At 40.1% G+C, this 26,640-nt stretch overlaps 1 protein-coding gene across 1 annotated transcript in view; it reads right to left on the bottom strand.

Moving 5' to 3' along the window:
- Positions 1-4,837: 4,837 nt before the first annotated feature.
- LOC132821022 (transcription regulator protein BACH1-like) overlaps positions 4,838-26,640 on the bottom strand; it is an 82,456-nt gene continuing 60,653 nt past the window's right edge. Inside the window, exons 3-5 of the mRNA XM_060833500.1 lie at positions 23,805-25,259; positions 14,995-15,201; positions 4,838-9,322 (exon numbers count right to left, since the gene is read on the bottom strand). Of these exons, the coding sequence (XP_060689483.1) occupies positions 8,888-9,322; positions 14,995-15,201; positions 23,805-25,259 (2,097 nt within the window). The 3' untranslated portion in view covers positions 4,838-8,887. The remainder of the gene's footprint in view (positions 9,323-14,994; positions 15,202-23,804; positions 25,260-26,640) is intronic.

Here is a 26,640-nt window from a genome sequence, read left to right as displayed (position 1 = left end):
CTCTGTTCTCATTCATCTTTTCTTGGTCACAATGCTCAAGACAGGGACCAATGTCTTACGATCTGCACTCATTCTGGTGATCAAATCTCCCAGGAGGCAATGTTGAGATGACCTCCGGCTTCTACAGATAACAGTGTCAAACTCCTAACAGAACTAGTCTTTTGCCTTTGTAATGCAACACAGTTTTGGATCATAGGGTCAGTTTACTTGACATCTGTTTGGAAGAGGCAGGTACAGAGCATGCATTCTGAAACATTTGTGAAAGGTTCAATCCCACTTTCAGATTACATCGCAATGTTATTGTTAATAATATTGGTTATGGCTGCAATATTACACACAATATTTAGAGTGGGTAAGGATCCACAGCCATGGCTTGGGCAAGTTTTAATCCCCAGCCATGAGAAATAGCACAGTCATTGAAATTTGGGAAGAGCAGCATGTTATGGGGTCAGCCTGCATTTGCTAGAGTAAAAGTCTCATCAGCACTCCATGGTGGCAGTAATAAGTAATAACAATCCACTGGTTCATTGGTTAGTCATTTATGACATATAGAAGTGAACTTCACCACTGTGGGGGTATTGTATGGACAATGAGTTATAGTAGCAGGACATGCAGTTTAATAGAATGCATACTCTTCTCTGACACCCACTGAAGATGAAATCCCAGAGTGGAAATCTGGTACAGTTTAGCAAGTTGGGACAATGACAAGTGTTTGCTCTTGAATCACTGGGTCGTATTACAAGTCTCCAGACATCAGATGGGTTAACGGTATACTCAGGTTTGTGGGCTGATGAGCAAATTTAAGATAAGGTTTACCACACAATAAATATCAATTTTAGGGGAAAAAACCCCAAAGCAATAAGTTGGCAATTTGCATATTTTAATTCATGCATTCACAGGATGAGGGGGTAGCTGGCTAGGCATAGTCAACCACATTGCTGTGGGTCTGGAGTCACATGTAGGCCAGACCAGGTAAGGATGGCAGTTTCCTTCCTTAAAGAATATTAGTGAACAATATGGAATTCCCCCCATATTGTTAGACTCTTAATTCCATAATTTTATTGAATTCAAACTCCCTCATCTGCCAAAGCAGGATTCAAACACAACCAGAACATACGCCTTAACATCTTTGGTAGATATGTTACTTGAGTACATTTTGAGGGATAAGATTTGGAAAGACTGGGTTTGATGAGGAATTGTCAGCATGGCTTTGTGAGAGAGATCACGCTTCACGAATTTGTTTGAGTTCTTTGATGACGTGACCTGGAACGTTGATGAGGGCAGGGTGGTAGACATAGTGAATAAGGCTCCACATGGTAGGCTGCTCTAGAAGGTTAGATCACATGGAATCTAGGGGGAGCTGACAAATTGGATACAAAATTGGCTTGATGGTAGGGAGCAGAGGATAATCGTGGAAGGATACTTGTTGGACTGGAGGCCTGTGACTAGTGGAGTTCCTCAGGAGTTGGTGCTAGGCCTATTATTTGATATCTATATTAATGATTTGGCTGAGAATGTACAATGCATGATTAGTAAATTTGCTGATGACACTAAAATAGGGGGTATCGTGGAAAGTAAGGAAGGTTATCAGAAATTGCAGGACTTTGAACAGCTGGGGAAGTGGGCCTAGAAATGGCAAATGAAGTTTAATGTTGGTAAGAGTGTTGCATTTTGTAAAGTCAAATCATGGTAGGAGTTTCGTGGTAACAGAGGGACCTTGGAGTTCAGGTTCACAGTTCTCTGAAAGTAGAGTCAAAGGTAGACAGGGCAGTGATGAAGGCCAGTGTGTCAAAAGCTTTCTTCAGTCAGGGTACAGAATATAGAAGTTGGGAAGTTATATTGCAGTTATACAGGACGTTGGTGAGGCCACTCTTAGATAAATGTGTTCAGTTTTGGTCACCCTGCTAAAGGAAGGACGTTATTAAACTGGAAAGAGTTTAAAACTGGAGAAATTTATAAGGATGTTGCCTGGACTCAATGGTCTGAGTTATAGGGAGTGGTTGGACAAGTTAGGACTTTCTCTTTCGAGCACAGGAGACCGAGGTTGGACCTTATAGAGGTCTGTAAAATCATGACAGGCAAGAATAGGGTGAATACACTCAGACTTTTTTCCCCAGAGTTGGGGAAATCGAGGACAAGAGGACATTTAGAGGAGAAAGGAAAAAAGGGAACCGGAGGAGCAATTTATTTTTAACACAGAGGGAGCTACGCATATGAAATGAGCTGCCAGTGGAAGTGGTTGAGACAGGAACATTAATAACATTTAAAAGGCATTTGGGCAAATAGGTGGATAGGAAAGGATTAGAAGGGTATGTGCCAAGTACAGGAAAATTGGGTTATTCAAGAGGCAGCCTGCAGGCCAGTGTGGCCCACAAGGTTCCTCATGTAGCTCACAGCAGGGCCCTTTTGTGACCCGCCAAGAGCTGTTCAAAAACATTTTGGTTGGCGTGGACCAGTTTGGTCCAAAAGGCCTGTCTCCATGCTCTAGGACTATGACTCTGACCTGGGTTGTTGGATTAACAGTCCAGTAATGACACCACTAGGCCATTACCTCTCCTGAGAATGGTTGATTACAAAATCATTATTAAAACTGGCAAGCAGTAGAACTAACTAATAAAACATTTCTTTCCCTTTTTGGTTATGAAACTAAAGACAGAAAGAAAGACTTGGCTCCCAATTCCTGATCGCTAGGAAAAGGGGTGGAGACAAGGGGTGAACTGTATAAGTTTAACTTAACTATCTTTGGTTTACTTCTGGTGGGTCACACTCAGAGCTGGTCACTGTGAAATGCACACGGAAGTGGGTTGCCTTTCATTCTGGGTTTATCTATTCTCCCAGCCTGCTTTGTAGATGCAGGAGAAGCAGAGCAGAAGGAAAATGTGAAAGGAGCTGCTTATCTGGTTCAGTCTCACTTACGTAACCACTCCCACACCCTGACTTACCCACCTTCAAGTATTTATTCACTCACTCGCAGGAGCAGTACTGGACTTACCTTCACAGCTATATGCTTACACTCCAACTGTTTCAGACTGTGCTACTGTTCCAACTATTACCCCCTGTGGCTTCCAGTCTCTTCCAACTCCAGCCAGCAGCCTGACCCTCATTCCCTCTGTTTCCCGTTTCACTTGAATCCATTGCTGCAGTATCTGGGCATCAGGTTGCGTGAAAGCTTTCTTACTGTCCTGCTCATTGCTCCTCCAAACAGACAGACCACTACCCTCTCGTATTTGCTGCAAACAAGTTTATAGTGAGACCAACAACAACAAACATTTGACAGAACTGAACCTATTTTTGGAGGAGCATTTTTTGCAATATTTTGTTTTTGAACAGCTCTTGGCAGGCCACATAAGGGCTCAGCTATGAGCCACATAAGGAACCCTTGTGGCCACACTGTGGCCTGCAGGCTGCCTCTTGGCTAAGCCTGAATTTGAACGTTAAGAAAACTTCCTGTTTTCCTTCAAGTATGGTAACTTTCACAACCATTCAACAGCATGTGGTCCTTGGTGACTGTGTTACCAAAATACACAAACTTCAACAATGAGGCACACCCTCACTACTGCATTGAAATAGTAGTCTAGATTGTGTTCAATTTCATAGTGGGCTTTGAATCCGTATGCTCAATGGACCCAAGTTGATAACTTAGTATTGAAACTCTCACTGTATTGCAGGAGTCTCTATAATTCCCATCAATTGGTAATAAAAACCCAAGCAAAATAGATCTCAAATGATGCGCATGTGTATAGAAATCCTAAATCTGGAATTCAATTCAATAGAATTTGCATCTAAAATAGCACCAATGTTATTACACTCAAGAAAACAATGGCAAAGGCAGTTAAAAGGTTTGTCTCAAAGCTGAAAAAAAAGACTGAAATAAATAAACTTGTTGCATATTTCTGATGAGATCATAGATCCAAAATGTCAAGTTTCCCAATCACAAATGTTGACTGTCCTAAAGTTTTTGCTTTACTGTTATTTCAGATTTCCAGCAATTGCAGTGTTTTGTTTTTGCATTAGACCTTGAAGGTAAAAAGTCACCTGACTCTTAGTACACCATTGTAAATGGACAGTGTCCAACTTCATATTTGCTGAATCTAATCTCCTCTGCAATATCAAAAGGATCTCAGTACTTGCATGTACAGTGGCTAAAGCTCCAATACAATTGTTCCCTGCTACAGCCTAATAGCATACAGTCAATTTAACAGTTCACTTAGAGCAATCTGCAAATGAGATGGCAAATCTGTTATCTGTTGCAGATTCAATCCCATCAAGAATTGCTATTATTTGGGAAAGATTGTTTATAACTCCATCCAGTGGCAAAATATAGATTCTGTGGACACTAAAGGTAGATAAACTAGAGTAGAATTTGATGGATTTTCTCTGGAAAAGATAAATCAGGACACTTTTGGATGTATTCCCCAATCAACTACATTGTAGATAACAAATCTTATGAAAGATTTGCATTGTAGTTCAGAAAAAAAAACAATTAAGTAGTACTTGCTTCAAGGTTCAACATTCAGGACTTATTAATCTGCAAGTCAAAACATACAATTTGAAAGATTCATAAATTTTAAAAACACCCAAATGAACAACTGACCCACACGTTTTAATATTTACATTTTATGCAAAATATGTAAAGATTTTAAGTGAGTATTTTCAATTAAGCCAGAGCATGCCAAATATAGATTGTTGCTAATTTGAAGATTGTACAACATATAACAGAAAATGGCAGTGAATATATAGTTTCTGTACAATGCTAGAAACAGTCATGAAACACATAGTAAAATATCAGGTACTTGAACTTAATTCAGGAACAGTTTTTAATAAGAATAGAGAGAGGATGAATATGAAAAACATGTAGTAAATAGAACAGATGCAAACCATACAGCCATTAGTTAAACAAATTTCTGTGCTAATCTTGCAATATTGCTTTAGAAAGGAGCATTAAATCACAATTGCACAGTATATATCAAATGTTTTTTTAAAAAACGTCTAATCTGTAGGTATCTTAGCATTCCACATCTGTCCACAATAATTGTTCATTATAAAACTGAACATTAGAAATGCAGATATTCTATGTACATTCTCATAATAGAAAAAGGTGGAAGTTTGAAAATTTAGCACTCAGACAAGGTCAGTACTACATGCAAAAATCAAATGAAGGAGAAGCAAAGATTACAAAGCACTTTACATATCTTACAGAAACAATTAGATTCTGCAGAAACCATATGCCAATGAAACCCTCAGGGCAGTAAATTTGGCTCTTCTGCACATTTAACGAGGTTAAAAGTTGAATACTTCTGATCTGAATCATGTTGCCACATCCCTGCAATGAAGTGCATTTTCCCAGGTTATTTCAATGTGATTCGTCATAATTGTACATAAATTGAGATACTGTCGTTGACGGCCAAGTCTACCAAACCAAGCATGCCAATTGGCTGCTTTTGCCTTAAGATTAGATTAGATTACTTACAGTATGAGAACAGGTCCTTCGGCCCAACAAGTCCACACCAACCCTCTGAAGAGCAATCCACCCACACCCATTCTCCTACATTTACCCCTTCATCTAACACTACAGGCAATTTAGCATGGCCAATTCACCCAACCTGCACATTTTTGGACTGTGGGAGGAAACCGGAGCACCCGGAGGAAATCCACGCAGACACAGGGAGAATGTGCAAACTCCACACAAAGTTGCCTGAGGCGGGAATTGACCCAGAATCTCTGGCGCTGAGAGGCAGCAGTGTTAACCACTGTTAACTAGTTAAATAAGTGGTAGATGTGATCTAGTATAAAACTAAACATAATGCACAAGATCTAGCTGGTATCAAAAAGTCTTGTTAATGTTTATTTTTTCAGTTTGCCGAACTGATGGTTGCAATTCCGTCAGTACAGATCACAAACCAGTTCCCTACTTTTGTAGTAATTCCTGATGAAGGGCTCTGGCCCGAAACGTCGAATTTCCTGTTCCTTGGATGCTGCCTAACCTGCTGTGCTTTAACCAGCAACACATTTTCAACCCCTACTTTTGTAGAACAGGTAACAGAGAACATCACTATTGGGTTTTCATAGTTATTTACAAAACCTATGAAAAATGTCACAAGAAGAAAATGAAAATTTACCTGAGGCAATACAAATATTAGTATTAATTTAGGAGTTATTTAATTACAATATTATTAGAATTAGCAATATGGTGTATTTGTTTTTTTGCATATAAACAGGGGATGTTCAAGATAAATTTAAAGGAATTACAAGCTTTAGAGGAATTTTTAGGCCACTGTTTAATATTTTTATTTCTTTTTCATTTTTCCCCCCTCAGTTGAAAGGATATAGCATGAACTTTTCTTCATTATCAGTCTCAGATGCCCTCTACTGGAGAAACAAAAATAAGCTCGAACAGAAATCATTTATTCTTCTAATTCAATTTAAATGGAACAGCCTTAATAGGTGAAATTCTTCATTCATAAAGCATGCTAAAATCTGATGACTTTTTTAAAAACTAAACTCCTCCTTAAATGTCAAACAATATTCCAAAGAATAATCTGAAATTGAGACTTCTCAGTATCTGAAAGAAATTAAATTCCAAAAGAAATCTTTGTAACCAAACCGGCACTTTAATGTGATGAATAACGACAAGAACACTGATAATATGAAAGGAAATCCAACATCCCTGACAATGCTGTGTTGGGTGGTCCACTGAAATAACTTCTGACTAGCTATACCACTCTCCCATTAAGCGGTTCTCTCATTTCCTTCCCCAATACAGATGATTTGTGATAATGTTAAATATGCAACTTATGCAGGTAGACAAAATTAATCTTCCATATCCCCAGTTAAAAAAAAATTGTGCAGATACAGGACCAAATTAAATATATTATTGCTTCTCCTGATGGATTTGTTTTTTATTGAGGTAGTCAAGTTTGTTGGCTGGAATAAGTGGCTTCTACTTTTTTCTATACCAATCAATGTATAGGCATTTCCAAATGCTTACTTTTTACAAAGGCTAATTTCAATGCATTGCTCTACACTTCACTATACTGAACACTAAAACATGGATACAGAAATTCAATTATTTTGAGATAAGATTTTAGAGCAGCAAAATTAAATCCAGCTTTTATGTTTAATAATCCATTTTCAAGTAATGTTTAGTAAAGCTGTACTACTTCAATTTAAAACTTCAGTTGTTTAGCAACTGATATTTCCATTTTAAAACAGTTGGTAATAGAAGTCTTACTGAGGGAGTATTATATGCTGTTTTATTTACAATACCCATAAAACTCTCCCAAATTAAGTGTTTTAAAAAAATAAAAATATCAAGAAAGAAAAGGAGCACAAGAAGAAATGTACTTATACCAAAGATTCCTTCCACCCCATCCACAAATAAAGGTTGGAAGGCAACAAATGTGAAAAGGAAGACTATTTATACTGAGCATTTATCAACACAAACCAAGTTCAATATAAAACAAGAAAGTTCAATGTGCTTGTGTCAACTCAGGACAGCAAAAGCTCAATGAGGCTTCACAACCAATAACTACAAATCTCTCCTATTTATTAGGGGGTGATGAGAAGGGGCAAGAAGGAAAAAAGGATGATTGGACAGGGAGAAGCCGAGGGAGAAAAAAAGTTTGCACTTTGGCTACATCCTGAGACCTTCCGGGTCTTTGATACTTAAGGAATTCATTGACAAACACATTCAGAGTTTCTCATTTTCTCCATTTTGCTCCAAAATTTGAAGCTCTGCAGGCATAACCAGAGCAACTTAAGGACAGAAGTAACAAAAACACCAGACAACAAACTCCGATGTGTCACTATCACAATTAGACATGAATGAGGAGCAAATACAATATTATACCTAGGCTTTAAGTAGTCATGCACAAAGTTCCTGCCTTATTAATTTTTTTTAAACAAATCCAGTGTTTGAGGAAAGATGTACATAGAGAAGGAAGTGTTGCTTATTCACCATATGCAAGCTGACAACAGATGGTACGAGACCTCACCTTCATATTTTTGATTGACTGAGTGTACCTAGATAATTAGCAAGTCCACATAAATGAGTGTTATCTGAGGAAAAAAGAAATCAAAGCACAGAAATTGGTCATTTGGCCAACTGAGCCTGTGCTAGTTCTTTGAAAGAGCTATTCATAAACTTTGCAGGCACAATTATCAGCTCACTATTGTCAAATGATAATGCAATAGAGATAATAGGGCAGCCTTTATAATGCTTGATGAAAATCTGATGAAAATATCTTGATCATATTTGAGAGATAAATTAGTGTTTTTTAAAAAATAATAGCTTCATTGAAGCACAACTTCAATGTTCATAATTTCCACACCACCTCATAATTGAGGCTTGTATGTGCTTTAAAGGTTTGTTTAAAGTGGTGTTAACTCATTGGAAAATGGAAGTAGAAGATGCAGGCTAGCCTTTGTCTGGTGAAAAAGGAAAATTTGAAATGTCATAAAATGTATAAGAAGTTAAAGATAAACTGGAGTTTATGGCTTGCTTGAATGTGTGTGTTGACCTCCTTCCCCTTTCATATCCTGACTTAGTTGCAATTAAGCTGAAGATTTTAAAATATTTCATGCCATATCTACATTTCTGACTTACACTGAATGAAGCTACAAGATTTTTAAACATTGCATAAGTTTCACAAGTTAAAATCTATAAATGCAAAAGGAACACTTTGTTTACAAAACACACCATGGGTTCAAGACAATATAAATTTCATGCATAAAAAAGATTGGAGACAATCTGCATTGCTCATCTAGGTCCACTGTGCTTCTTCATTAATTCTTGTAACTGAATTCCAAGCTTCAAGGCCAATTGATTCACAAAACAAATGCAGCACAGGGGCTAAAGAGAACTGGTTCCTATTGAAATAAAGCAAGATTACTCATCTGTGGTACACTTCTCTATCATTTCTTGGCAGAAATCAGTCATTACAGCCTGGCAGCATTGTTCCATTCCAGATTGGCTTGGTGGAATACCTTCCCTTGAGCTGTTGGGCACATCCATCATTTTCTCTTGAAGTTGTACATTAGTGCTTTGTTCACTGTTACAGTCCATACTCTGAGCATTAGCAGGGTACGCTTGATATGAAGAAATCAGATTTGTACGAGCAATGGAGCCAATGTTTCTTTGGGTGTTCAGTATTGAAAGAGGGCACTCAGGAGAGGAATACTTTGCTAATGTTTGAATTTGTTCAGCAGTCAGGGCTGCATCTTTACACACCTGCTTGCAAAGGATAGATAAATTATCCCAGGTTTCACCCATACATACTTTTAACTGGCCCTTCTCTTGCAGCAACTTTTCCTTCTCACATAACTAGAGGTGATCGGGAGAGATGGAGTGGGAAGAGGAGGAGAGAAAAAAATAGCAGCTTTAATAAAAGCATAAGTATGTACATGCACATCCACAATTTCAATTGCTTAAATATTTCTGAAAAGAGGCATGGTGTTAAAACTTTTTGCCATGCAATCTAGAAAAATGCAAGAACACCAAATTTCAAATTAATCAACAATTTATACTGAAGAGGAATGTGCTGACTGGTTAACAATTCAAATCTGATTGGTTAGGGCACTGACATTGAGAAATTACAGGGCTCTCAAGTTCTAGGGCAATTTTTAAAAAATGTGCACAGCTTGAACATACAGTCAGTTCTTCTATAACCATTCTTGTGCAATATCATGTTATAGATCGCGCATTAGAAAGAGCGCTTAAAGTGTTAGCGATGTAATTGCATTACGCCAACACACGTTTTAAAAATTCACGCTTTAGAAACCTGTCTCCAATTTGTTCATTGCATTATAGCGAATTTGCAGTAACAAAATGCGTGCTACAGCAGAACAACCTATATTCCTTTTGTTTGCAGAGAGGAGGTTCCTGTAAAGTATGCTGCTTCTGGAAAGCAGAAATGAGCAATGTTATAAGCTTGACTGACTATGTTAAATTGTTTGTTATAATAGCTATTAGCACACTCCAGATAGCTCAATAAGTGCTGCTCAGTTGCAGTACAGGTTGTGGAGGGATCATTTGAAATTTGGCAATCTTGCAGTTGTCTTGGGTGCAAGACAACAGGCTTCGACTACATGTTTATCTTTTTCAGAAAGTTCTAAACTTTATTTACAAAGTGAATGCTTAACATGTTTTACCATCAGTGCAGGATTTAAAGCACCAATATACAACAGATAGTATTGATACAGAAAGATTTCTTTTTCTGAAAATAGCATACAGGATCACATCAGAAATCACTGGAAAGGCTCAGCAGGTCTAGCAACACCTATACAGAGAAAGCAAAGTTAACATTTCTGAAGAAGGGTCATTGGACCCAAAAACGACAACTCTACTTTCTTCCCACCTGATTTTTTCTAGCATATAGAACATAGAAAAGTACATCACAGAACAGGCCCTTCAGTTCATGATGTTGTGCCGAGGATTATTCCTAATCTAAAATAAAATAACCTAACCTATGCACCCCTCAATTCACTGCTAACCATGTGCATGTCCAGCAGTTGTTGCTTAAATGTCCCTAATGACTGTGCTTCCATCACCACCATTGGCAACACATTCCATGCATTCACAGTTCTGTGTAAAGAACCTACTTCTGGTGTCTCCTCTATACCTTCCTTCTAATATCTTTAAAAACTATGACCCCTTGTGGCAGTCAATCCTGCCCTGGGAAAAATCTCAGGCTATCGACTCTATCCATGCCTCTCATTACCTTGTATACCTTGATCAGGTCACCTCTCATCTCTCCAGAGAGATGGAGGAAAAGTCTGAGCTTAGTCAACCTCTCTTCGTAAGATAAGCCCTCCAGTCCAGGCAGCATCCTTCTTTGCACCCTCGCCAAAGCCTCCATATCATTCTTATAATAGGGTGACTGGAACTAGACACAATATTCCAAGTGTGGTCTCACCATAGACTTGTAGAGCTGCAGCAAAACCTCGTGGCTCTTAAACGTGAACCCCATGTTAATGAAATCCAAAACACCATATGCTTTCTTAACAACCCTATCCACTCGGGTGGCAACTTTGAGGGATCTATGCTTTTGCACACCAAGATCCCTCTGTTCCTCCACACTGCCAAGAATCCTGTCTTTAATCCTACATTCAGCATTCAAGTTCAACCTTCCAAAATGCATCACTTCACATTTATCCAGGTTGAACTCCATCTGCCATTTCTCAGCCCAGCTCTGCATCCTGTTTGTGTCGTGGTGCTGCCTGCAATAGCACTCTATAATATCAACGGCACCTCCAACATTTGCGTCATCAGCAAATTTACTCACCCACCTCTCAACCTCTTCATCCAAGTTTATAAAAACTACAAAGAGCAGTGGCCCAAGAACAGAGCCCTGCGGGACACCATTCAACACTGACCTCAAGGCAGAATACTTTCCATCTATAACCACTCTCCACCTTCTGTCACCCAACCAATTCGGAATCCAGACAGCCAAGTCTTCCTGTATCCCACACCTTCTGACTTTATGAATGAGCCTACTGTGGGGAACCTTATCAAATGCCTTGCTGAAGTCTATATACACCACATCCACTGCTCGACCTTCGTCAACCTGTCTTGTCACCTCCTCAAAGAACTCAATAAGATTTGTGAGGTACTATCTGCCTCTCACAAAGTTATGCTGACTGCCTTTAATCATGCTATGCTTTTCCAAACAGTCATAAAACCTATCCCTCAGAATTCTTTCCAAAACTTTGCTGACCACAGATGCAAGACTGACTGGTTTGCAATTGCCAGGGATTTCCCTATTTCCCTTCTTGAAAAAAGAGGAATAAATTTTGCCTCCCTCCAATCCTCCAGTATGACACCCATGGAGAGTGAGGAAGCAAAGATCTTCGCCAGCAGTTTAGCAACCTCCTTTCTCGCTTCCCGGAGCAACCTAGGATAAATCTGGTCTGGTCCTGTTCGACAAAATTTCCAGTACAACAACTTCTTCAGTCTCGATCTGTTCAAGCCTGTTTCCCAGCTCCTCAAAGTTTTCATTCACAACAAGGTGCCATTCTTTAGTGAAAACCGTAGCAAAAAAACTCATTTAGGGCTTTCCCTATCTGCTCAGACTCCAACGCACAAGTTCCCTATGCTATCCCTGATCAGCCCTACCTTCTCCCTGATCATTCTCTTTTTCCTCATACATGAGTAAAATGCCTTGGGGTTCTCCCTAATCTTTCCTGCCAAGCCTTTTTCATGCCCCTTCCTGGCTCTCCTCAATCCATTTCTCAGCTCCTTTCTAATAAGCCTGTAATCCTCTAAAGCTGTGATGAACCCTTGTTTCCTCCACCTTATTAAAGCTGCCTTCTTCCTTTTGACGAGAAACTCCTCTGTTCTCGTCATCCAAGGCTCCTTAATCTTACCCTTTCTTGCCTGTCTCAGAGGAACAAATTTGTGCATCACTCGCAACAACTCCTCCTTAAACAGTCTCCATTTTGCTTCTGACTTTGTTTTGTTTCCGATTTCAATCATCCACAGTTCTTGCTTTTTTTTGCAGGATATCATTTGTAAAACTATAAAATATTGGCAATAACAGGAAATAAGATTATTCTTCTGCTTAGAAAGAACATAGAACATTATAGCGCAGTACAGGCCCTTCAGCCCAACTAACCTACACTATTCCGTTCTCATCCATATACAATGACCATTTAGATGCTCTTAAAGTTGGCACGTCCACTACTGTTGCAGGCAGGGCGTTCCACATCCTGACTGCTCTGAGAAAAGAAGCTACCCCTGACATCTGTCCTATATCTATCGCCCCTCAATTCAAAGCTATGTCTCTTCGTGCTAGCCTTCGCCATCCGAGGAAAAGGTCTCTCATTGTCCAACCTATCTAACCCTCTGATTATCTTACGTGTCTCAATTAAGCCACCTCTCAACACCTCCTCTCTAACGAAAAAACAGCCTCAAGTCCCTCAGCCTTTCTTCACAAGACCTTCCCTCTATACCAGGCAACATCCTAGTAAATCTCCTCTGAACCCTTTCCAAAGCTCCCACATCCTTCCTATAATGCGTTGACCAGAACTGTACACAATACTCCAAATGCAGCCGCACCAGAGTTTTGTACAGCTGCAACATGACCTTGTGGTTCCGAAACTCAATCGCTCTACCAATAAAAGCTAACACACCTTATACCTTCTTAACAACCCTATCTACCTGGGTGGCAACTTTCAAGGGTCTATGTACATAGACACAGAGATCTCTCTGCTCATCTACACTACCAAGAATCTTACTATTAGCCCAGTACTCTGCATTCCTGTTACTCCTAACAAAGTGAATCACCTCACACTTTTCTGCATTAAACTCTAGTTGCCACCTCTAAGCCCAGCTCTGCCACTTACCTATGTCCCTCAGTAACCTACAACATCCTTCATCACTATCCACAACTCTACTGACCTTAGTGTCACCCGCAAATTTACTAACCCATCGTTCTATGCTCTCATCTTGATCATTTAAAAAGATGACAAACAGAAGACCCAAAACAGATTCTTGCAGTACTCCACTAGTAACTGAACTGCAGGATAAATATTTTGCATCAATCATCACCCTCTTGTCTTCTTTCAGCTAGCCAATTTCTGATCCAAACCGCTAACTCACCCTCAATCCCATGCATCCATATTTTATGCAATAGCCTACCGTGGGGAACCTTATCAAACGCCTTACCAAAATCCATACACACCATATCAACTGCTTGACCCTCATCCATCTGTTTGGTGACCTTCTTAAAGAACTCAATAAAGACCTACCCTTCACAAAACCATGTCGACTAACCCGAATCAACTTATTCCTTTCTAGGTGATTATAAATCCTATTCCTTATAACCCTTTCCAACACTTTACCAACAACCAAAGTAAGGCTCACAGGTCTATAATTACCAGAGTTGTCTCTATTCCCCTTCTTGAACAAGGAAACGACATTTCCTATCCTCCAGTCTTCTGGCACAATTCCAGTAGACAATGATGACAAAGCTCAAAGCCAGACACTTGACAATCTCCTCCCTGGCTTCCCAGAGAATCCTAGGATAAATCCCATCCAGCCCAGGGACTTATCTATTTTTAAACTTTCCAGAATTGCTAACACCTCCTCCTTGTGAACCTCAATCCTGTCTAGTCTAGTGGCCTGTATCTCAGCATTTTCCTCGACCATATTTTCTTTTTCTAGTGTGAATACCGATGAAAAGTATTAATTTAGCACTTCCCCTATCTCCTCTGGCTCCACGCAAGACTTCCCACTACTATGCTTGATTGACTCTAATCTCATTCTGGTCATCCTTTTATTCCTAATATACCTATAGAAAGCTTTAGAGTATTCCTTGATCCTATCCGTCAATTACTTCTCACACCCCCTCCTGGCTCTTCTTAACTCTCTTTTTAGGTCTCTTCAGGTAACATGTAATTCTTAAGCGCCCTAACTCAGCCATCACAACTCATCCTAACATAAACTGCTTTCTCCCTCTTGAAGAAAGGTTAAACCACGGCTCTCTTGCTCTACAATTTCCTCCCTGCCTGACTGGTACGTACTTATCAAGGACGCGCAGTGGTTGGTCCTCGAATATGCTCCACATTTTAATTGTGCCCATCCCCTGCCGCTTCCTTCCCCATCTTTTGCATCCTAAATCTCGCCTAATCATGTCGTAATTGCTTTTCCCCCAGCTATAACTCTCGCCCGATGTATATACCTATCTCTTTCCATAACTAAAGTAAACATAGCTGATTTGCAGTCAATACCACCAAAGTGTTCACCTACCTCCAAATCTAACATCTGGCCGGGTTTATCAACAGTACCAAATCTAATGTGGTCTCGCCTCTTGTTAGCCTTTCTGCGTACTGAAAACCTTCTGCACACATTGGGCAAAAACTGACCTATCGAAAATACTTGAATTATAGCATTCCAGTCAATATTTGGAATTTTAAAGTCTCCCCATAACAACTACCTTCTCACTCTTGCCCCTCTGTACCACACCATCTGTAGACCTTTCTTTATATTCAACCTACCAACTTATGTATTTCACATTCCAGGTTTTGAATGCAGTCAAGTTTTCGCTTTCGACAGCGTTGAGCTGCAATTCTATTTTTGCTGCGGCGACGTATATCATGGATATAATCCAACTGTTCTGGATTCAGTTTATGGAGTTTCAGCATGGTTTGAAAGTCGTTTCTGGACAACATTGTAATTCTTTCAACAGGAAATGGTAATTTTACCTAGAAGGACCCAATTGCACAAATTAGATTCACAAATAAACCACAGAAATCTCACGATTAAAATCTAGGTACATCAAAAATTAAGCCATGGAAAATTCATTGAATTTTTCATTGTTTTTATTCAATTGAATTAACTTCCTGAAACCAAAATTTACACCTTTCATGAACAGTCAAGATTCACAAATTACTATGCAAACCAAATCAGAAAAGTAGACAACATAAGAAATTTACATGTCAAGTTATACACTAATAAATTTTTTAAAATCCGCATATCTCAAGTTTTCCTGTAAAATTTCGGTTAGAGATCGTTTTACTATAATGTGACAGTTGTGTTCTTCTGCAACCTTGCACTATAGAAAATTGTGCTGTAGAAGATTGCTACTAGAAAATCGCTGTACCCATTCAGTAGAAAGTTCCAAACAATGCCCACAAAGTAAGTCATGTTGTAGCCAATTCACATGACTAAACGTGCATTATAGCAGAACGACCTGTATTTAATCTAGCCTTTCATGTGCATCTGTATCTCTGGTGAATACTTTTTCCACAATTCTCAAAGGATATTAAAATTGGGAAGTAACTTAAGAGACTGAAATATACCATTTATAATCTATTATAGTTCCATTGTAAAATACGTAAATAAAACAATAAATTATGGAGAATGCTATAAGTCTGAAATAAAACTACTGGGAATAGTCAGGCAGGGTCTGTGGAAAGAAAGAGAGTTATCACTACTAATCTGCAACTTTAGTTGGAACAGGAAAACTTTCGAGGTGTATCAGATTTTGAGTGAGTGAATGAATGTATGATAAAGGAAGAATGGGGTGAGGAAAACACCGATGAGAGATTTCTGCTGGTGACTCATTTGGCAAAATGCGCTGGTTTTGCTGAGGTGAGGTTACTTGGATATTTCTGCACAAATTTATTAGTATAAACTTGATTCTAACATTTTCCATTTCTCAGCTCAGGTTCGTGAGTGAATCTGGGCAGTTTCCAGCATCCCAGAGAAATTGAATGACCAGGAAATTAATCATTGTTTTGAGATTATTCTAACGCTCTTGAATTTATAGATTGGATTCAGTTAACTTTAGTCACTGCTCCTTATCTAAATATAACTGCGTTCTACTCTGCTGCATTATGGTCTACTGCAACTGCTATCACAGACACTACATACAATATGTAGGTCAACTAACAAAATTTAAACCAATTTAAAACTAATTCAACATGTTTTTTTTCATTTATGGGATGAGCATATCCTTAACTGAGCCAGCATTTATTTCCCACTCCTCTTCTCTCCCTGAAGAAAGTGCTGCTAAACTGTCTTCATGAATGCTTTGTCTTGTTTCCTGATGAAAGGCTCCTGCCCAAAACACCAATTTTTCTACTCCTCGGATGCTGCCTGACCTGCTGTGCTTTTCCAGCACCACACTAATCTTGACCCGTCTTCATGAATTGCCAAATCCATTTGGTGCAAGTAGACCAAAGATGTTAGAGAAGGAGTTCTAGGATTTTGATCCTTTTCACTGAAGGAATTTACAAATCAGGATGGCAAGTGACCTGGATGAGAACTAGGTGTCGGTGGTGTTCCCATTCACCTGCTACCCTTGTGCTTGTCTTATATACTCCTGCTACTGCGTGTCAGTAGTGGACAGAGTGAATACTTGTAGATGTGATGTCAATCAAGCATACTGCTTTGTCTGCTGGCATCAAGCTTCTTACATGTTATTGAAGCTATTCTCACCCAGTTTTCCATGATACTTGGGATTTGTGTCTTGTAGATAGCGGACAGATTTGGGGACTTGGGAGGCATGTTACTCCCTGTGGGATCCTGGGTCACTGTAAACGATTTTGCAGTTAGAGCATTTATGTAGTTAAACAAGTTCAGTTTTGGTCAACAGTAACCCTCATGATGCTGATAATGGGGGAATGTAGTGATGGAAGTACCACAAATGTTCCTCTTGCAGAACGTGGGAGGGAAGGGTCATCATTAGTGTCCCTGCTGACTTCAGTGGAAATTTTTATTTGCATATTTTTTAACCGATAATATTTGTATCATCAATCGTCACAGGTGAGGTGCCAGGAGGCTGGAGGTTGACTAATGTGGTTCCACTATTTAAGAAAGGTGATAAGGACAAGCAAGGGAATTATAGACTAGTCAGCCTGAAGTCGGTGGTGGGCAAATTGTTGGAGGGAATCCTGAGGGACAGGATTTACACTTATTTGGAAGGCCAAGGACTGATTAGGGATAGTCAACATAGCTTTGCTTTGTGGGAAATTATGTCTCACGAACGTGATCTATATGGACTTCAGTAAGGCATTTGACAAGGCTCCCCATGGGAGTCTGGTTAGCAAGGTTAGATCTCATGGAATACCAGGAGAGCTAGCCATTTGGATACAAAACTGGCTTGAAGGTACAAGACAGAGGGTGGTAATGGAGAGTTGCTTTTCAGACTGGAGGTCTGTGACCAGTGGAGTGCCACAAAGATCGGTGCTGGGTCCACTACTTTTCATCATTTATGTAAATGATTTGGATGTGAACATCGGAGATATAGTTAGTAAGTTTGCAGATGGCACCAAAATTGGAGGTGTAGTGGACAGCAAAGAAGGTTACCTCGGATTACAATAGCATCGTGATCAGATGGGCCGAGGAGTGGCAGATAGAGTTAATTTAGATAAATGCGAGGTGCTGCATTTTGGGAAAGCAAATCTTAGCAGGACTTATACACTTCATGGTAAGGTCCTAGAGAGTGTTGCTGAACAAAGAGACCTTGGAGTGCAGGTTCATAGCTCCTTGAATGTGGAGTCGCAGGTAGATAGGACAGTGAAGAAGGCATTTGGTATGCTTTCCTTTATTGGTCAGAGTATTGAGTACAAGACTTGGGAGGTCGCGTTGCAGCTGTACAGGACATTGGTTAGGCCACTTTTGGAATACTGTATGCAAAATCAGGTCTCCTTCCTATCGGAAGGATGTTGGTAAACTTGAAAGGGTTCAGAAAAGATGTAAGGATGTTACCAAGGTTGGAGGATTTGAGCTACACGGAGAAGCTGAACAGGCTGGGGCTATTTTCCCTGGAGCGTCAGAGGCGGAGGGGTGACCTTATTGAGATTTACAAAATTATGAGGGGCATGGATAGGGTAAATAGGCAAAGTCTTTTCCCTGGGATCAGGGAGTCCAGAACTAGAAGGCATAGGTTTAGGGTGAGAGGGGAAAGATATAAAAGAGACCTAAGGGGCAATGTTTTCACGCAGAGGATGGTACGCGTATGGAATAAGCTGCCAGAGGAAGTGGTGGAGGCTGGAACAATTGCAACATTTAAGAGGCATTTGGATGGGTATATGAATAGGAAGGGTTTAGAGGGATAAGGGCCGGGTGCTAGGATGTGGGACTAGATTGGGTTGGGATATCTGGTCAGCATGGTCAGGTTAGACCGAAAGGTCTGTTTCCATGCTGTACATCTCTATGACTCTATAACTTGCAGCATGGGTTGGTACCTGGGGCTTCAATGTTGTGGCCATTTCAGAGACATGGATAGAGCAGGGACAGGAATGGTTGTTGCAGGTTCTGAGACTTAGATGTTTCAGCAAGACCAGAGGAGAAGATGGTAAAAGAGGGGAAGGTATGGCATTGTTATTCAAGGACAGCACTATGATGGCAGAAAGGGGACATGAGAAGTCATTGGCAGATAGTATCAAGGAAAACCCTAAAGCCATTCCTATTAGTAATAAAAGAATGACTAGAGTAAGATTAGGACCAATCAGGGATAGCAGTGGAAAGTTGTGTTCGGAGTCCAAGGAGATAAGAGAAGCATTAACTAAATATTTTGCGTCAGTATTCACACTGGGGAAAAAAAAATGTTGAGGTGTATACTGAGAGGCTACGAGACTACATGGGATTGAGGTTCACAAGGAGGAGGTGTTAGAAATTGTGAAAAATCTAAAAATAGATAAGTTCCCTGGGCCAGACAGGATTTATCCTAGGATTCTCTGGGAAGCCAGGAAGGAAATTGTCGAGTCTTTGGCTTTGATCTTTATGTCATCATTGTTTACAGGAATAGTGCCAGAAGACCAGAGGATAGCAAATGTTGTCCCCTTGTTCAAGAAGATGAGTAGAAACAACCCTGGAAATTATAGACCAGTAAGCCTTTCTTTGACTGTGGGTAAAGTGTAGGAAAATGTTATAAGAGATAGGATTTATAATCATCCAAAAAGTATGAAGTTAATTAAGGACAGTCAGCATGTTTTTGTGAAGGGTAGGTTATGCCTCACAAACCTTATTGAGTTCTTTGAGGTGACCAAACAGGTGGATGAGCGTAAAGTGATTGATGTGGTTATATGGATTTCAGTAAGGCATTTGATAACTTTCCCCATGGTAGGCTATTGCACAAAATACAGAGGCATGGGACTGAGGGTGATTTAGTGGTTTTGGTTCAGAAATTGGCTAGCTGAAAGACAGAGGGTGCATACAGTTCTGGTCACAGCATTATAGGAAAGATATGGAAGCTTTGGAAAGGGTTTAGAGGAGATTTACTAGGATATTGCCTTGTATGGAGGGAAGGTCTTATGAGGAAAGACGGAGGGACTTGAGGTTGTTTTTATTAAAGAGAAGGTTGAGGGTGACTTAATTGATATATATAAGATAACCAGAGGATTAGATAGGGCGGACAGTGAGAGCCTTTTTCTTCGGATGGCAATGGCTAGCACGAGGGGACATAGTTTTAAATTGAGGAGTGATAGATATAGGACAGATGTCAGAGATGGTCTCTTTACTCAGAGTAGTGGGGGCGTGGAACACCCTGCCAGCAACAGTAGTAGACTTGCCAACATTAAGGGCATTTAAATGGTTATTGGATAAACATACGAATGAAAAAGAAATAGTGTAGAATAGATAGGCTTCAGATTGGTTCCACAAGCCGACACAACATCTAAGGCCGAAGGGCCTGTACTGCAATATTTTATGTTTTAAATCTAAAGGAACAATGGTTAGATTTTGGAGACAGTCACTGCTGGCATTTGTGTGGCATAAAACATTGTCAACCCAAAATTTGATAGTGTCCAGACCTTGCTGCATTTGGACATGGACTGCTTCAGTCACTGAGGAGTTATGAATGGTGCTGAACATTCTGCAATCAAAGAACATCCCCAATTCTGACCTTATGATGGAAGGAAGGTCACTGATTAAATAACAAGATCATTGGTCCTAGGACACTACTCTGAGGAACTCCTGCAAAGAACTCCAGCAGCTGAGATGATCGACTTGATGCTTGATAACACTGTTGATTACTTCTCCATCACTATACTAAGGATTGAAAGGAGACTGATGGAAAAATATTTTCCAAGGTAGATCAGTTCTCCTTTTCATGTATAAGATATACTTGAAAAAGCAGATACCAGTATTATAGCTATACTGGAACATTTTGGCTAAGGACATGGCAAGTTCCACAGCACACGCCTTTAGTACTATTGCTGAATTGCCATCAGGGCCCATAGCCTTTTCAGTACCCAGTGTCTCCAGCCATTTCTTGATATCATGTGAAGTGCATTGCATTAGCTGAATATAGGCATGTTTGGTTCTGGGGAACTCAGGAGGAGACAAAGGTGGATCATCCACTTCTGGATGAAGGTTTCAGTCTCATATTCTGCACCTGAATTGCTTAATTGTCCATTACCACTTACAATCGGATAAGAGTCAATTGGAAAACTCAGATCTGATCCATTGCTTTGTAATCACTTAGCTCTATCACTTGCTGCTTACACTGTGTGGCATGCAGACAGTCTTGTTGTGTAACCTCACCAGGTTGACACCTCATTTTTAGGTATGTCTGGTGTTGTTCCTAGCATGCCTTCCTGAACTTTTTATTGCGCCATGGTTGATTGTCTGACTTGATGGCAATGATAGAGCTAGGATTGCCTTGAAGTACAATTTTGCTGTAGCTTCTGGCTCACTGAGCCTCATGAATGTTCAAACTTGAGTCGCTAGATCTGTTCAAAGTCATTTAGTACAATGATCATGCCCTATAACTCGATGGAGGGTACCCTCAATCTAAACATGGATTTCATCTTCACAAGGACTGTGCAGTGGTGGCCCTTACTGATACCGTTATAGACAGATGCATTTGTGGTAGGCACATTGGTCTGGATGAAGTCAAATGTGTTCTACCTTCATCAGTTGTCACACCACTGGCCACAAACCCAGACCAGTGCTTTAGGACTCAACTAAGTAGCCAACAGTGGTATTGTCAAACATTCCTGACGGTGGACATCAAAATCCCCTAGAGTACATTCTCTGCCCTTGCCAACTTCAATGCTTTTCCTCAGAGTGGTGATCACCACAGAGAAGTAAAAGGACATCAGCTGGGTAGAGGGAGAGTAGAGAGAAGGGCAAGATCAGTATGTGCTATTCAGCAGGGAGCTTCCTTGCCCACGTAAGACTTGACGCTATGGGTCTTCATGGGATAAGATCATATATGAACTAGGTACATGTAGGCCATTGACCCCTCGAGTCTGCATGTCATTCAACAGGATCATGGCTGATCTGATATTCCTCTTGTTCACTTTCCTGCTCCTTCCCCAACTAGTTCCACAGAGGAGGTTAGTGAGTAAACTTAGGGCGCATGGTATCGGGGGCAAAGTACTAGATTGGATTGAAAATTTGTTGGCTGATAGGAAACAAAGGGCAGTGATAAACGGCTCCATTTCGGAATGGCAGGCAGTGACCAGTGGGGTACCGCAAGGATCCGTGCTGGGACCGCAGCTTTTTACAATATATGTTAATGATATAGAAGATGGTATCAGCAATAACATTAGCAAATTTGCTGATGATACAAAGCTGGGTGGCAGGGCGAAATGTGATGAGGATGTTAGGAGATTACAGGGTGACCTGGACAAGTTAGGTGAGTGGGAGATGCAGTTTAATGTGGATAAATGTATGGTTATCCACTTTGGTGGCAAGAACAGGAAGGCAGATTACTACCTCAATGGAATTAATTTAGGTAAAGGGGCAGTACAGAGAGATCTGGGTGTTCTTGTACACCAGTCAATGAAGGCAAGCATGCAGGTACAGCAGGTAGTGAAGAAGGCTAATAGCATGCTGGCCTTCATAACAAGAGGGATTGAGTATAGAAGCAAAGAGGCGCTTCTGCAGCTGCACAGGGCCCTGGTGAGACCACATCTGGAGTACTGTGTGCAGTTCTGGTCGCCAAATTTGAGGAAAGACATTCTAGCTATAGAGGGAGTGCAGCGTAGGTTCACGAGATCAATTCCTGGAATGGAGAGATTACCTTACACTGAAAGACTGAAGCGACTGGGCTTGTATACCCTTGAGTTTAGAAGACTGAGAGGGGATCTGATTGAGACGTATAAGATTATGAAAGGATTGGACACTCTGGCAGCAGGAAACATGTTTCCACTGATGGATGAGTGCCGAACCAGAGGACACAGCTTAAAAATACGGGGTAGGCCAATTAGGGCAGAGATGAGGAGAAACTTCTTCACCCAGAGAGTGGTGGCTGTGTGGAATGCTCTGCCCCATGGGACAGTGGAGGCCCAGTCTCCGGATTCATTTAAGAAAGAGTTGGATAGAGCTCTCAAAGATAGTGGAATCAAGGGTTATGGAGATAAGGCAGGGAGCGGATACTGATTAGGAATGATCAGCCATGATCATATTGAATGGCGGTGTAGGCTCGAAGGGCTGAATGGCCTACTCCTGCACCTATTGTCTATTGTCTATGATTAAGAATCGCTGCCTTAACTAACACAAGGACTTAGCCCCCCACAGCTCAGTGTGCCAAGGAGCTCCAAAGACACTCAACCCTCAGAACAAAGTCTTAAACCTGTGTCCATTAATTCTGAGACTATGCAGAGTCAATCACAAGAATATATCACTGTACCACCACTCCTACTGGGTCTGTCCTGTTAGATAGTGTTGACTTGGACACAGTCAACCTCAGAGTTATGCCTTACATTCACTGTTATACAGCTCTCCCAGTTTTGACTTTAAATTCCTGATGTTAGTAATGATGACTTTGCAAGGTGACAGGGCTGTGTCTCCCATTGCAGTTTCTGATGCCTTAGATGATACCAGGTAATATCTGGTTTCATTCCTTTTATTTTGAGACCTTCCAGCAGTTGGTAAAACTGAACAGCTTGGTCAACTAAAAATTATGAGTCAACCACATTACTTTGATCTGGAGTCACAAGTAGGCCAGATCAGATAAGGAAGGCACTGAACCAGATGTTTTTTTTTAAATATGACAGTCAACAATAGTTTCGTAGTCATCATTAGACTTTTAATTCCAGATCTTTACGGAATTCAAATTCCACTATGTAGGATTCAAACCCAGATTCCCGGAACACATCTTCAGTATCTGGATTACTACTCTGACAATACCACTGGTCTGGACCACTACCCCCTCCAAAATAAATTATTTAAAATCAACCTGTTTAAGAGATGTTCTGACATCGGAGGCAGATGGGACTTTAAAATTGGGCCTCCTGGCTCAGAGGTCGGGACAGTACCTTAGCACAACAGCCCTCCCCCTTTAAAAGTATCAGCTTTTCCAGTAAAATAATACAGCTCACATTTATTAATCATATAAAAATTTTCTTACCTCACACTCTTGTTCCCGGGCAGAACACGACTCACTGTCATCTTCGGATTCAGACCCAAATTCGTCTCCTGAGTTTGTAGCAAATGTGTCATATTTGTCTTGTTGCTGTCCCTGGTCACTTTCAAGCTCCTCAATACCTGAGCTGCTGGAACACACGGAATTTCCAGTATCATATGCAAATGGGCACTTTAAAGAGCTATAGGTAGACTCAGGTAGCTGTGATGAAGACGAGGTATAGTGCAGTAGGAAAGAACTCTGATTGCTTCCTTCAAGGCTTTGGCAAGGCGCTGTCGAAAACTGTGGGCACTGAGAAATTCTCTCCAAATTGAACTGCCCTGAGCAACGTTTCTCTTTCACTAAAGATTCAGTCTCACAGCTAGACTGTGCACCACAAAGTTCACTCCAGAATCCTTTTGCTAAATGTTCTGCCACCTCTCTTTCCACAGTGCTTCGCCCACTGGAGACTGCATTGGGATTCTCTCGTCTTTGAGAATAACCTGAGCTAAAAATAACAGATTTTCTCTCAGAGTCTCCAATTGTTCTTTCTGAACACCTTGGCTGATCACATTCCTGATTAATTTCAAGCTTAGTTTCTTCAATACTTGCAACAGTGCTGTTCTTTTGGAGATTTTCACACTGCAACATTACAGGGACAAATGGCTGAGAACAAGGCAAGTCGTAATGCTCTCCAATGCAACGTTGTTGAATACCTGAGATATTTTGTGATGATGGCCCTCGTGTTACCTCAGCTGTAGAATCTTGTGCTAATGGACAGCTAATATTCATTTGATTCTTCACTTCGATTTTCTCTTCATTGCAGACTCCACCGTCCCCTTCCATTGATGTGCTGTCACTATCCTTTTCAATAAGTTTTGCACGTTCATCCTCTGAATCAAAAGTGAATGTCAGGTTTTGACAAGATTCAATTTGCTGCAATGAAGAATTTGGCAATGACAAATTATTACCCCATGATGTCAGTCGTTCTTTCCCACAGGCTAACTGAAACTTTCGGTACTTAGGACAAAGAGATGAACTAGCCCATCCAGTCTGTTTCAAACAGGAGTAGTTGACTTCAGTGGTTTCATTTTGAACTTTTGGACAAATTTTCCCAACTTCAATGCATTTACGCAATTTAGGACAAGGACTCTTGGGATTTTCAGATTCAAGAAATTCTTCCACATCATCATCAGCTTCTGAATTTTCATTGTCACCAACAGGAATTTTTAGATTTGTTTTCTGACAATGAGATGTACAACATGCCTTTCTCAAAAATCCTGCATGATCTCTCTCCTTTCCAAAAAGTCTGGCTTGAAGAAAGTTGAAACACGTTTTTTCAATATTATGGATTCCAAGAAATTCTACACTTCTACAGACATCCAATACATTTTCTTTGTTCAAAAGAAGTTTGGCAGTGTATGCAAACTGAAGAAGTGGTGCAAAACCTTTAACTGTAACCTGATAAAACAATAAAATAACCAGTTAAGAAATCTCAATTTCAGTACACAGAAGTTCCCATTTAAAATAAGGCAAAAAATAGGATTTTCTTCAATAATTTTATATTTATAAAGCCAAAGTGCACTTGACATACTGTACTAGCCCACTGACAATTATTTATTACAAACCGATCTTACAGCAAGTCAAGTTCACTTAAAAACTACTTCTAAATGAATGAAACTGAAGTCTACCTTTGACCAATTAAAAAAATTCCCAATATTTTATGGAGCAAAACCTGTTTGGAACATGAAATCAAAAGCATGAATCACATTAAAATGCCTAAAATATAGATTCCTTCACAAAGGAAAGAGTTGCTCAAAAGGTGCCAACAATAAACGTATACTGACATTTCCAAAAACTGCAATTTCGAACTTATTCTTAAAACTCAAGCTAGTTTTTTAAAAAAAAACTGCTAACTATAAAATACTTCCCAGAAGTGCAGTCTTAATATACAGCACATAATCTGGGTAAAAATTACGAGTATGGGGGGGGTCTTAATTTCAATCGCTAAACTTCAAAGAAAACAAAGCCACAGTAAGCAAAAGTAATAACTAATTTTTCCCAGTGTAAATCTTTTTGTAAAACTACATTCCATAGCAGTTCAAATTGGAAGTTACTCAAATGTGAATACAACTAAATTTCTTTCCATACAGCACCTAATTGATGTTCCTCAAATACAACATGCAATATTACAATATATATGCCAAGATAAAGAAATCACCAAGAAGGGTTTTATACAGTTTCCAACCCCTCAGTATATTATGTAGCTTGAGCTTGGAGTGTCCTTTCCCGACTAAGCAAGTTAGTACTTTAGAGAGTTTTGAGAAGATTTGTAGCTCAGGTTGAGATTGTGGATATAAGTTTACTCGCTGAGCTGGAAGGTTCGTTTTCAGACATTTTGGCACCATACAAAGTAACACCAGTGAGCCTCTGGTGAAGTACTGACATTATAGCTCGCTTTCTAGGTTTATTTGAGTTGGTGATGTAGTTTATGCCATGGTGTCATTTCCTGTTCTTTTTCTCAGGGGGTGATAGATGGGATCCAAATCTACATGTTTGTTGATAGAGTTCCAGTTGACATTCTGCAAGTGACATCACCACAGGAAATGACATCACCAACCCAAGGAAACCCAAACATACAATACCAGTGCTTCACTGGAGGCTCACTGATGATGTTACCTAGTATAGTGAAGAAATGTCAGAAAACAAACCTTCCAGCTCAGCGAACAAACTTATATCCATAATACTTTAGTCTCTGGGAAAAATATACAATATACAGGAAATTCCACCCATTAGGATGCCAATATTCAACAAATACACCAAATAAGCAACAATACTAACT

This window comes from Hemiscyllium ocellatum, chromosome 12 (assembly GCF_020745735.1).
Source record: "Hemiscyllium ocellatum isolate sHemOce1 chromosome 12, sHemOce1.pat.X.cur, whole genome shotgun sequence".
Classification (NCBI taxonomy): Eukaryota; Metazoa; Chordata; class Chondrichthyes; order Orectolobiformes; family Hemiscylliidae; genus Hemiscyllium; species Hemiscyllium ocellatum.
This window is presented reverse-complemented; position numbering and strand designations above follow the sequence as displayed.